Source organism: Schistocerca nitens, chromosome 10, assembly GCF_023898315.1.
Source record: "Schistocerca nitens isolate TAMUIC-IGC-003100 chromosome 10, iqSchNite1.1, whole genome shotgun sequence".
In the NCBI taxonomy this organism is placed as follows: domain Eukaryota; kingdom Metazoa; phylum Arthropoda; class Insecta; order Orthoptera; family Acrididae; genus Schistocerca; species Schistocerca nitens.
In genome coordinates this window covers 76,247,882-76,260,170 of record NC_064623.1, presented here as the reverse complement: position 1 = coordinate 76,260,170, position 12,289 = coordinate 76,247,882, and the positions used below count along the sequence as shown (strand labels likewise).

Here is a 12,289-nt window from a genome sequence, read left to right as displayed (position 1 = left end):
TGATATGACAAGCTACAACTCACTCCATCAAGCTAAAACAATTAGTCAGAAAACTGAGACTGGTGAAGACTCCATAAGTCTAGTCTGGTTCCAACAAACGAAACAATTACTCAGTTCAAGATGTCATATACCTATTACAGACATCACATTCTCCTTCACTACGACTTCAGCATTATGTCATGTGTGCGTCATTGGCCTTGACCACATGATGTCAATCCCAATTGGAGGACTGAATGGCATCATGGTGCTGTTTCTTTTAATGGCCAGTAAAATGCCATGCTGTCTATTTCATTTTCATGACTGATGTAACATCAATGTTGCATGTGAAGAATTACTGTCAGTAAGCCTCTGTATGAGGTGTAATATCTTTCATTTCCTCATTCTGGTTATTTCATTATTCGTATGTAGGAGGAAGTAATACGGTGTCTAATTTTCTTTTTTGGATGTACGGTCTTGAAATCTCAAGGGAAAATCCCCCATTTTGATGTGAAACGCTTTTGTCATAACATATGCATCTGGGGTATGTTGAGCATTTCATAGCGCTCTTGCACTAAGTACGCTAACTAAACGATTCCCTGACAAAACATGCCCACCTTCATTAGATCTTCTGTACCTGGCAGAATAGCTCAGTGTGGTAAGTGTCTTAGGCTGACGAGCAATACTGAAAAATAAGTGGAACAAATATTTTTAAGTCACTTTATTTAACGCTAGCTTACATTTCCCTAAAATTCTCTCAATGATTCTCAGTTTGGGATACATCATCCTACAATGAGTTTTAGAACACTCAAAATAGGTACTCCATGAATTTTTGCAGTCGATGCTTTTTCCAATCGCTGACTGTCGATAGTGTATTCGAACAGTAGTGAATCTTTTCACATGTTTATGCACAACAGTTTAAATTTGTTTACGTTTATGATCTATAGCCCGTCATTACACAATCGTTAATCCTTCGCATGTCTTCCTGCATTTCGCTATGGCTCATTTCTACATGTTGTAAATATTAATGGCCCTTTAAAACAACATTCGGGCTGTTCCATTATCGCCATTACACCTGTTGATAAGGCCGAGGACTGAATTCCATCGTCAAGGAAGTCCTGAATCGATTCATAAATCTGATACTTAGCAAGCTCGTGTCTTTAGAATGAGATTTTCACTCTGCAACGGAGGTAAAGGTCCCGAGTTCGAGTCTCAGTCCGCCACACAATTTTCATCTCCCAGGAAGTTTCAGGTCGTGTTTTGTTCTGTAAGCGTTTATCTGCGAGGAAGTATTAAATCAAGTCAGAAATCTGGCCCATACTTGATAACCTTGTATTTTGTTTCAGTCAGTTTTATGACATCGGTTAATTTGTTTTGTAGCCATGCAGATAAACCAACCATCACACACTCAGTGACAAAAGACGTTTTGCACTTCGAAGAAGAGGAGGAATACAAAAGTAACGGCACATGTTGAGAGATGATATTGTATTATTACAACCAATCAAGTTCTCCAATAAACGGAACTGACGGCGAGAGCAGAGAAAATGTTATACTTTTTCATTACTTACAGGTTCTTGTCGACGATGCGGAACGTAGCTACGAAACTCTACTTCGCATGGCGCAGCACGCTGGACCCAAACGCCGCCTGGTGGTTGTCTCGTACAAGGGGGATGACTCATTTCCAGATACGTGCAAATCGGACGACATTCATGAAGACAGCTGGAAGAAGTTTGCAGGTGTCACTATCAAACTGAACAGTGAACAATATTTGTGTTGTCTGGGAGATCTCTGTGACACGGAAGGTCTGAAGGCGATGTTAGATGCGAACCCTGACGCTCTGGGCGCGCTATCGCAGCTGTCATGCCCTGTGAGGATGGGTCTAGACTTGGACCCACCACCAGTGAACCTCATTCCCAGAGAGCTTACATATCGGATGTGTATCAGACAAGAATTTTTCTCGTCACTGGGACACAAGGACGTGTGCATCATTGATGAGGTGTCTTATAAACACGTTACCAACAAGGTTGTTCTGAAAAACAGGATCATGTTGGAAGAGCTTGAGAACTATCTCACTGCTTCGAACGCTGCCTGGCCCCTCTTTGTGGTTGCTAACAATATTGATCATACTGTATTTGAAATGATACGTATTAAATATGATGACATTCATGTGTACGTTCTAGGATATGCAGATAACGGATGGGAGATTCTGTTCCTCCGTGGAGGAAGTGCGAAAATTCGACCATACGTCGAAGAGGAATCAAGAAGTCTCCTGAAAATTGTGGGTGGTCAGAGTAATCGAACTGTTGTCGAGGGGAAACCAGGGGTAGGGAAATCTACTATGTTGGTGGATTTGGCGAGGCAGCTGAAAGGCCAGCATCCTTCATGGTGGATTCTGAAAATCGATTTGCAGAAATACTCAGAAGTCTTCGACGACTGTGGCTGCGGTGTCGAAGCTAGTAAGGATATTTTAGTTCGAGCGGTGTACAACGAGAAAAACCTGGGCATACTGGAACACTCACTTCTTCGGCACTGCTTGCTGGAGTATCCTCGTATCGTTTGCTTGGCTGATGGCTTCGATGAGGTCAGTCCGGACTACGCAGACATATGCCTAGAGGCTTTGCAGGAATTAGCTCCACGACGAGGCAAGCTGCTGGTGACAACTCGGCCGTCCATGACAACCCACCTCGAGGCTGGCCTGGGCGTTCTTGCGCACTTACTGCCTGTGTTCAGCGAAGCTGAAGTTCAGCAATTCCACGGGTGGTCCCGCTCACAGACAGGTGTTAACTATGTGGTTAGAGACCTGCTGAGGATTCCTCTGTTTTCAAAAATGTATGCAGAATCGTTGGAGCGTGGAACTGTGGTAGATGACGTTGTAAGCCTCTACGATAGATTTTTTGAAAGGAAATTCAGAAGATTGTATGAAGAGAAGTGGGGTGATAATTTATCCATAGCTGGGAAGAAGAAAAAGGTGGAGCGGGAACGCAGGGAGCACGAGAAGCAATTAGGGTTTTTGGCAGTATCACACCTTCTCCCTAGATTCGAAGTACCTCGCCCTGAGCAGTCGTCGTCCATAGAGAGAGATGATCTCGTAAAAGCTGGTGTCATTTACCAATTCATTGACGATAAGCCAGTTTTTATACACAGGACCTTTGCCGAACATTTCTTAGCCAAGTGGTGCTTTTCTTGCGAAGCAGACGGTCTGCGTGCGAATGTGTACCGTAAAGCTCTTTCTGACAGTGGCCTGGAGTTCTTCGTCGAGTCTTTCGACCGAATGGCCAGTAGGGGCCGACCACTGCTGACGGCTGTGCTGAACGGCAGCAAGAGTGAGGTGAAATCGCTGCTGGAACAGGGCGCGGACCCTGCAGAGGGTGACGTGATGGGCCGCAACTCTTTCCACCTGGGGGCAGCGTACAGTCGTGACTCTGCAGCACTGCAGCTCCTGCGAGAAATCGTGGAGGTGGCGCGGGCGACTAGGGCGGGGGGACCAGCACCAGGGGCAGCAGGAGCGCCGCAGCATGCAGCGGAGGCAGAGGGGGTGTCCGTGGTAGGGGACGAGGTGAGGGCGGTCGAGGAAGGGGGGACGGTGGAATGGGGACGGGTGTCGTGTGAGGCGGGTTCGGTGGAGACCTCTTCTGGCGCAGCAGGGCCAACGGCGACTGAGGAGATGGTGGCAACTGTTGATCCACTGCAGCACGTGGAGGCGGTGGCTGTCGCGTGGGGCGCGGAGGACGAGCTGATGCAGTGGACGCCGCTGCGGTACGCTGCGGAACGTCGGCGCTGGAGAGCAGTGGTTGCTCTCCTGGACATGGGTGCCGAGCTGCACCACCTCGGAGACTTCCAGCGTGACCAGCACGATCCTGAAGAGCTGTGGGATATTTTCAACAGATACGGCTACAGTGCGCTGTTTCGTCACGTACTTGACAAGAAGTACAAGTCGATGTGGAGTTCGCAGACGGTGAAAAAGCGAGTCGAAAAGCATTTAGAGGTAAGGTACACATATCTAATTTTTTATATAAATATGAAGCCAGTTCCGCAGGCTAATCAGGGAAGATTCAGGGAAGTGGGAAAAAACATACTTCAGTGCAATTTACATCTAAAACTAAACATAATTTTAAATGAAACAACTAGTTCACTGTTACCAGTCACCGTTTTATTTATTTCCACGACGCGTTTCGAAGGTTTAAACATCCATCATCGGGTAGATTTACATAAGTTAGTATTACATATGTGTGTGTGTTGTGTTACGATTTTTGGAGGAACTTGTGGCACTGCCTAGTGGAGAAACAAGACACTATTTCAGAATATGGTTTAGGATTACTTTTGACAAAAAATTAAACTGCTATCTAATGGTAAACATTAAATAAGTAAACTAGGGTACCTCCAGTGGTCACAGGTTCCTTTTGCTGTCGTAACACATCACATGTATACTGCCACATTTGTAAAGAAATATGGCGTCTGGAATCAGCTGGGTGCAAGGTTCGTATAGCAGAAGAGAAGACATAATCGCAAAGTGCAAAGAATATACATCGTAACAACATTATTACAGAATAATTGTTTAAAGCATTTGGAGGTGTTTGTTTTGAGGTGTCGAATATATGTGTGTGTACTTCAGGTGGTATATAAATCCAATTTTGACAAGTTGAAACAGCTAAACATTCGTACTCGTTTATACAATCAGGTGAAATTTTAAAATGGCTTAAACTTCATACTTGTTAATAACAATTAGGTGAAATGTTACAGACTTGAATTACAATGATCATATTGGCTGCAGCAGTAAAATTATACATAGATGACACTCTTTGATTGGGATTAATAAACGGATGTGAGGGGCTGGAGGCAGAAGGAGAGGAAGAGAGAGAGAAAGTGTTGTGTGTGTGAGAGAGAGGGGAGAGAGAGAGAGAGAGAGAGAGAGAGAGAGAGAGAGAGAGAGGAAAGAGTGATTATATGAGAGCAAACATCTACATGGCAAGGAGTCTTAAGATTACATGTTGCATATATTATCTGCCTAAAGGTTGGGGTAATACATTGGTTTGCTATAAAATATGCAGATAGATATACATTTGTGCCAGTAGTTGATGTACATACAGTTTTAAGCTGACAAGGGGTACAAGCAGTTGGTGTGATGAATTATCTCTGTATGAGGTCAATCTCTTGTACTCTTGGCGGCTGTCAATATTTATGGTAAATATTAGGATGTGTGCAAATGTATGTCTGTGTGTGTGTGTGTGTGTGTGTGTGTGTGTGTGTGTGTGTGTGTATGTGTGTGTGTGTGTGTGTGTGTGTGTGCATTTTTAAGAGTGTAGGCAGTTGCTGAAAACAGAGATGATACTATTGTAAATATTGTCATTTTTGTCATTTAAGATGGATTCTGGTTGTTTCATTTGGTGTTTGTATATTTGGAGTGTTTCAAGGATGTATAGTTTTCTGCCTTTTGTTTGCGTGTGTAGGATGCTAATACTTTTGTTGTTAACATGGTGTTTTGTTTCATGCAGGTGGGTAGCTACTGCTGATGTGTGGTATTTTTGTTTTTTAGTGCTGCCATGTGTTCCTTGAACCTAATCTCAAATGATCTGCCTGTCTGGCCTATGTAGAAGCAGTGACAGTCCAAACATTCAATTTTGTACACACCTGTGTGATGAAGTGGGTTTCGTGTGCCGATGTTGTGGGGTAACGGTAACTGGTAACAGTGAACTAGTTGTTTCATTTAATTTCAGTAACAGTTACGGTAAAGCCTAACCTAAAAATGTTCGCATTTAAAGGTAAACATGATTTACTTGTACATTTACATAAACCATCTGGAAATCAGTGTGAATAGCAGAAGATACTTAGAATGGTGCAAGCATTACTTAAATATGGAACACCCGCCTTGGCTAATGCTGACGGTACAGCGTCTTGTTCCACTCTGCCACAACGAAGTTTTGAAATATTTCAAATTAGGTTCATAACGCACCTTGCCGCAGTGGTAATACCGGTTCCCGTCAGATCACCGAAGTTAAGTGCTGTCGGGCTGTGTTAGCACTTGGATGGTTGTCCATCCGGTCTGCCGAGCGCTGTTGGCAAGCGAAGTGCACTCAGCCGTTGTGAGGCAAACTGAAGAGCTACTTGAACAGAAATGCAGCCGGGAGAAGAGTGTGCTGACCACATGCCCCTCCACCTCCGCCTGCGAGGTGAGGATGACACGGTGGCCGGTCGGTACCGTTGGGCCTTTCAAGCCCTGTTAGGACGGGGAGGTTCATAATGTTGTTTACGGCCTTTTGTTTCATATCAGTACATATTGCTCAGGGTAAGAGTGACACTGAGTATTCCATACAATTGAAATTTGTAGTGAACCAACAACATAATTGTGAAAAACTAGAACACTTATTCAGAAGTTAATTACGATTAGAGACTGGATCGGGTCAGCGATGTTACTCAGGTGCTTGGCAGAAGAATGTTGGCAGTGCTAGCCACGAGGTGAGATGGGACTGTAAAACGCATGTAGTAGATCACAAACCTTTTCAGATTCAGCACGTCAAACTATTTGGCAGTGTGCTTCTTTATTTGACGTGTTTGGCAGATAAACACTGAAAGAAATTTTCTTTGATTGTGAAACTGATAAAAAAATCCGATTTACACTTTTATTTGTCAAAACAAACGCCAGATGTTTATTAGAAAAGAATGATGGACCGTACGAATGTTAATGTTTTATGGCGTATTTTGAGCGAAAAAAAATTTCTATCGCAGTTTCTCTCAGTATCGTGTGAAAATTAAGAGCGAAGGATGTTATGGAGGAACCAACATATCACACATCATCACAAAAATGACACAGGTGTTGCGTCTTTCCCATGTAAATGTGACGCAGACAGACGTAAAGGAAGAGGCTCAAGATTCTGTTCCCGACGTACAAATGGGAGCGCAGCAAAATGATATTGTCTCTAAGTACTCGATCTTTTGCTTCACCTGTTTCCGTAATAATGTCAGTGTACGAGGTGCAATTCAGGTTACAAATTTTAAATCTTCGAAACCTACTCCAATTGCCAGGTACCTGTAAGTTATAGGGAATCGTCGAGCAACTCGAAGAGATTATCACATAACACTATCTCCTTTTTCAAGGTGAAGGAGTGACAGTTCCAATACGTTATGGAAGTCTGGCCGTCAATTTGGAGAGAAGTAATGAGTTCCGCTTCCAACTGATCCCCGACGATCAGCGAAGGCGTGTCTGAAGATGCCCCAGACAGCAGTGGGATAGCAGATTGAATGTTACGCGCTGTACGCCCCGACAACAGCGAGTCATGGTCCTGGGTGCCAATTCTTCTCATAGCATGATCTGTTTGGTTGTGATCCGCGGTAGCCTTTCAGCACAGCCGTACGTCAACGATATTCTACACTCCGTCTTGTTTCCCTTCATGGCAAGCCTTCCTTGGCTTCCATTTCAGCAATATAGTGCCCTCCACCACACGGCAAAAGTTTCTACTGCTTACCTTTGTGCTTCCAAACCCAACTTTGGCCAGCAATGATCTCTCCCCAATCGAGAATGTTTCGAGCATTATGGGCAGGGCATTCTAACCATCTTTGACGATTATCACGGCATAAGTGTATATTTTTTTTATTTTTATGATTATATACACTCCTGGAAATTGAAATAAGAACACCGTAAATTCATTGTCCCAGGAAGGGGAAACTTTATTGACACATTCCTGGGGTCAGATACATCACATGATCACACTGACAGAACCACAGGCACACAGACACAGGCAACAGAGCATGCACAATGTCGGCACTAGTACAGTGTATATCCACCTTTCGCAGCAATGCAGGCTGCTATTCTCCCGTGGAGACGATCGTAGAGATGCTGGATGTAGTCCTGTGGAACGGCTTGCCATGCCATTTCCACCTGGCGCCTCAGTTGGACCAGCGTTCGTGCTGGACGTGCAGACCGCGTGAGACGACGCTTCATCCAGTCCCAAACATGCTCAATGGGGGACAGATCCGGAGATCTTGCTGGCCAGGGTAGTTGACTTACACCTTCTAGAGCACGTTGGGTGGCACGGGATACATGCGGACGTGCATTGTCCTGTTGGAACAGCACGTGCCCTTGCCGGTCTAGGAATGGTAGAACGATGGGTTCGATGACGGTTTGGATGTACCGTGCACTATTCAGTGTCCCCTCGACGATCACCAGTGGTGTACGGCCAGTGTAGGAGGTCGCTCCCCACACCATGATGCCAGGTGTTGGCCCTGTGTGCCTCGGTCGTATGCAGTCCTGATTGTGGCGCTCACCTGCACGGCGCCAGACACGCATACGACCATCATTGGCACCAAGGCAGAAGCGACTCTCATCGCTGAAGACGACACGTCTCCATTCGTCCCTCCATTCACGCCTGTCGCGACACCACTGGAGGCGGGCTGCACGATGTTGGGGCGTGAGCGGAAGACGGCCTAACGGTGTGCGGGACCGTAGCCCAGCTTCATGGAGACGGTTGCGAATGGTCCTCGCCGATACCCCAGGAGAAACAGTGTCCCTAATTTGCTGGGAAGTGGCGGTGCGGTCCCCTACGGCACTGCGTAGGATCCTATGGTCTTGGCGTGCATCCGTGCGTCGCTGCGGTCCGGTCCCAGGTCGACGGGCACGTGCACCTTCCGCCGACCACTGGCGACAACATCGATGTACTGTGGAGACCTCACGCCCCACGTGTTGAGCAATTCGGCGGTACGTCCACCCGGCCTCCCGCGTGCCCACTATACGCCCTCGCTCAAAGTCCGTCAACTGCACATACGGTTCACGTCCACGCTGTCGCGGCATGCTACCAGTGTTAAAGACTGCGATGGAGCTCCGTATGCCACGGCAAACTGGCTGACACTGACGGCGGCGGTGCACAAATGCTGCGCAGCTAGCGCCATTCGACGGCCAACACCGCGGTTCCTGGTGTGTCCGCTGTGCCGTGCGTGTGATCATTGCTTGTACAGCCCTCTCGCAGTGTCCGGAGCAAGTATGGTGGGTCTGACACACCGGTGTCAATGTGTTCTTTTTTCCATTTCCAGGAGTGTATTTTATGATTTTGGTTGTGGTGGCTTTAAATATTGTGGGCTAGCATGAGACTTTTAATTAACTTATACCGCGATAACACTCGTACGGACATCGGCTGCCCCGAAGTACGTACGATATAACATTTTTAAAACACAGCGCGCGACTCACGGCCTTCTAATAAATAGTTTGCGTGAGCGCTGCTATTTAGAAAAGAAAATATGCGTATTCTTACGCAAACTGTAATTATTAATATGAGTCTCAGGGTCTACTGGTTATTACATAAAGATTAACTGAGATATTGCGTAATGTAATGATTTTAAATATTTATTTTTCGTTATTTACAAGGCAAAACTGGAGAAAATCTCTTCTGCTGTTAGGCGGCTAAAATGAAACTTACTGATCTCATTCAGTATTCTAAATATTAACAAACGAAATCTATTTTGACTCTTTTTAACTTTGAAATTAATGAAAGATCAAAACTGAGAAGCCTCTCGCATTTACATTTAATATTATGACATGATATTTTAACTAAATATTACAAACAGCGCTATGGCCGACTAAGTCCTGCTATGGGAGATGAGCTCCCTGTACTGCGAATTTCTGTAAAAACTTTGTTAATTATAATTAATGGCTGCAATCATGAGAGGTGACAACTAATTCAATAATACACACTTTCTAATGACAATTTCTATTATACTTTTCAAAATACAGATAAAACTTACGTTAATTTTCAGACAGCACTACAATGGCGACCTACCGCTAGACGAAACAAAACAGGAGAGCTAGTTCAATCAAGGCATTGTCTCTGATCTTCATGGCCTATGCTACACGGAGATTATACAAAAAAAAGGTGTTTTGCCATAGAGTAAATATCTCTGGAGTGAGCATTCACATGCGCAGAACAGATTTTGTGTTGTCAACATGCATTGCCGGCCTGGTCACGTGATCTCGGGACGTCGTGTGTTTGTCCGTATAGCGCCCTGTATATTTAGAATGTCACTACATCCCTAGCAGAGACGGATTCTTTTCGTACGTGTTGTGGATTATTTATATATGTTGCGCAGACATTTTAACTATCGATTTGATACCGAGAATAAACTTAAAGCCAAGTGATATTACATTCTGCTTCTTTGCGATAGGTGTCATAGTTCAGATGCACTCGATTTTTGGTAGTTTTCGGTATGATACGGCACTTTATAGTATTACAGAGCCTGACGTACATTTTTGCTGTGATAGGCCTGCAAAACGACTTGACAGTACGCTAGTACTTTTGCAAGTGTCCGGAAAACACAGAATTTGCCACACATTAGCGATTATATCCCTGCTAATTCGTCCTTCTTTCTTGTATTTCTGCGTATTTATTTTCTCGTTTTTGCGACCTAAAGCACAATTTTTCTTACTGGTGGCACTTTGAGGTATTTATTTAACGCATTTTAAGTGCTTGCTCTCAATTTATTACATGAATAGTAGACTGAGTAATCTATATACATAATCGACACGTCACTGATAAATGCATGGAGGATAGTATTTACTGAAACAACTAACCATTCGCTTTCCTGTTCCACTAGCAAATTTACGAGAGGACGCGACTGTTTGTAAGCTTTTGTACGAGCCGTAATATCTGTTTTATAGTCATAAAAACATAGAAAAATAGGTCTACAGAATCAAGCATTAATTATAGGGCGTCTCGAAATTTTTAAAAATACACAGTGTCTCTTACTAATATGATAACTATAATTAGAGCTACATGGTATGTACCCATGAAAAGTTACTTTCCCTCCTTTCGCATATTTTTCTTTGGATCCGTAGCAACAACAGTAATTCACCCTCGCTATTACACTATCAACAAACGGTGAAACACAACAAAAACTCTTGATATTATAAACTTCAAACGCTGCAGAAAGCACACACGCACACCGACGTCCCGAAAACACGTGAAAATCGTGGTTTAATGTTGACAACATGCGCAGAACGCAATGCTCACTCCAGAGATATTTACTCTATGTGTTTTGTTAATTACATCGATATTTGTGTTTTGGTAAAAATAACTCACGTTCTTTACTATTTGTTATACATCGCGCACACTTACACAGTCTTGAAATTATTTATAATTCACACGTCTCATAATAAAAACTTCTTTTCCCTTTCTCCAAATGTCCATTTATGTGACGTACCGTCACACGGTCTAACGCGCCAGTTGGCAGAATTGGGCACGATACCCATCAAAAGGACATCCAACAACTCTATCAACGAATTCCTAGCGTAAGGGACGGTGGTTGATCAATGCTTTATTGCCGTGCCCAGTTTCTGAAGCTCTTTTTCATTTTAAATAATCAAATTTCTTGCAAAATGAGACCAAATGAAGATGCAAAATCGATTGATAACCAATCCTGGCCGGCTGCAAGATTATTTCAGGCAGCGGAAGGACACACTGTGTTACATGACACAGAATAACGGCGCAACGAAACCATGTGCGTGTATCCCCTACAATGGCTGTAGCCAGTCAACTGCCCTGTGGGCACACCTTACTGGCATGACAGTAGGAAGAGTTGAAAGCTGCTTAACTTGCTGGCTTCAAGCACCTTCGCCACAACAGTCCAGAAGCTTCATCAACTGTCACGAGTTGGATATACTCTCATTCTACTTTCGTTCATTAGACAGCATGGGTTTTCAGTCGTTTGTCTGTGTACGTGCACAGCTAACGTCATGGCATAAAAATGGGCTTTCTCTTCAACAAAACGAATTAATATTTTGTAAAGTGGCAAAATGTTTTAATTATTTATTTATTTATTTGTTTAACCTGTTCTGATCTCCTACATCAGAGCAGGGTTTACACTTACAGTGCATGTTACATCATACACTCCTGGAAATGGAAAAAAGAACACATTGACACCGGTGTGTCAGACCCACCATACTTGCTCCGGACACTGCGAGAGGGCTGTACAAGCAATGATCACACGCACGGCACAGCGGACACACCAGGACCCGCGGTGTTGGCCGTCGAATGGCGCTAGCTGCGCAGCATTTGTGCACCGCCGCCGTCAGTGTCAGCCAGTTTGCCGTGGCATACGGAGCTCCATCGCAGTCTTTAACACTGGTAGCATGCCGCGACAGCGTGGACGTGAACCGTATGTGCAGTTGACGGACTTTGAGCGAGGGCGTATAGTGGGCATGCGGGAGGCCGGGTGGACGTACCGCCGAATTGCTCAACACGTGGGGCGTGAGGTCTCCACAGTACATCGATGTTGTCGCCAGTGGTCGGCGGAAGGTGCACGTGCCCGTCGACCTGGGACCGGACCGCAGCGA

The 12,289-nt window shown here is 44.7% G+C and overlaps 1 protein-coding gene across 1 annotated transcript in view; it reads left to right on the top strand.

Moving 5' to 3' along the window:
- Positions 1-3,582: 3,582 nt before the first annotated feature.
- Positions 3,583-12,289, top strand: part of LOC126210233 (putative ankyrin repeat protein RF_0381) — a 60,712-nt gene continuing 52,005 nt past the window's right edge. Inside the window, exon 1 of the mRNA XM_049939421.1 lies at positions 3,583-3,961. Coding sequence (XP_049795378.1) covers positions 3,641-3,961 — 321 coding nt within the window. The 5' untranslated portion in view covers positions 3,583-3,640. The remainder of the gene's footprint in view (positions 3,962-12,289) is intronic.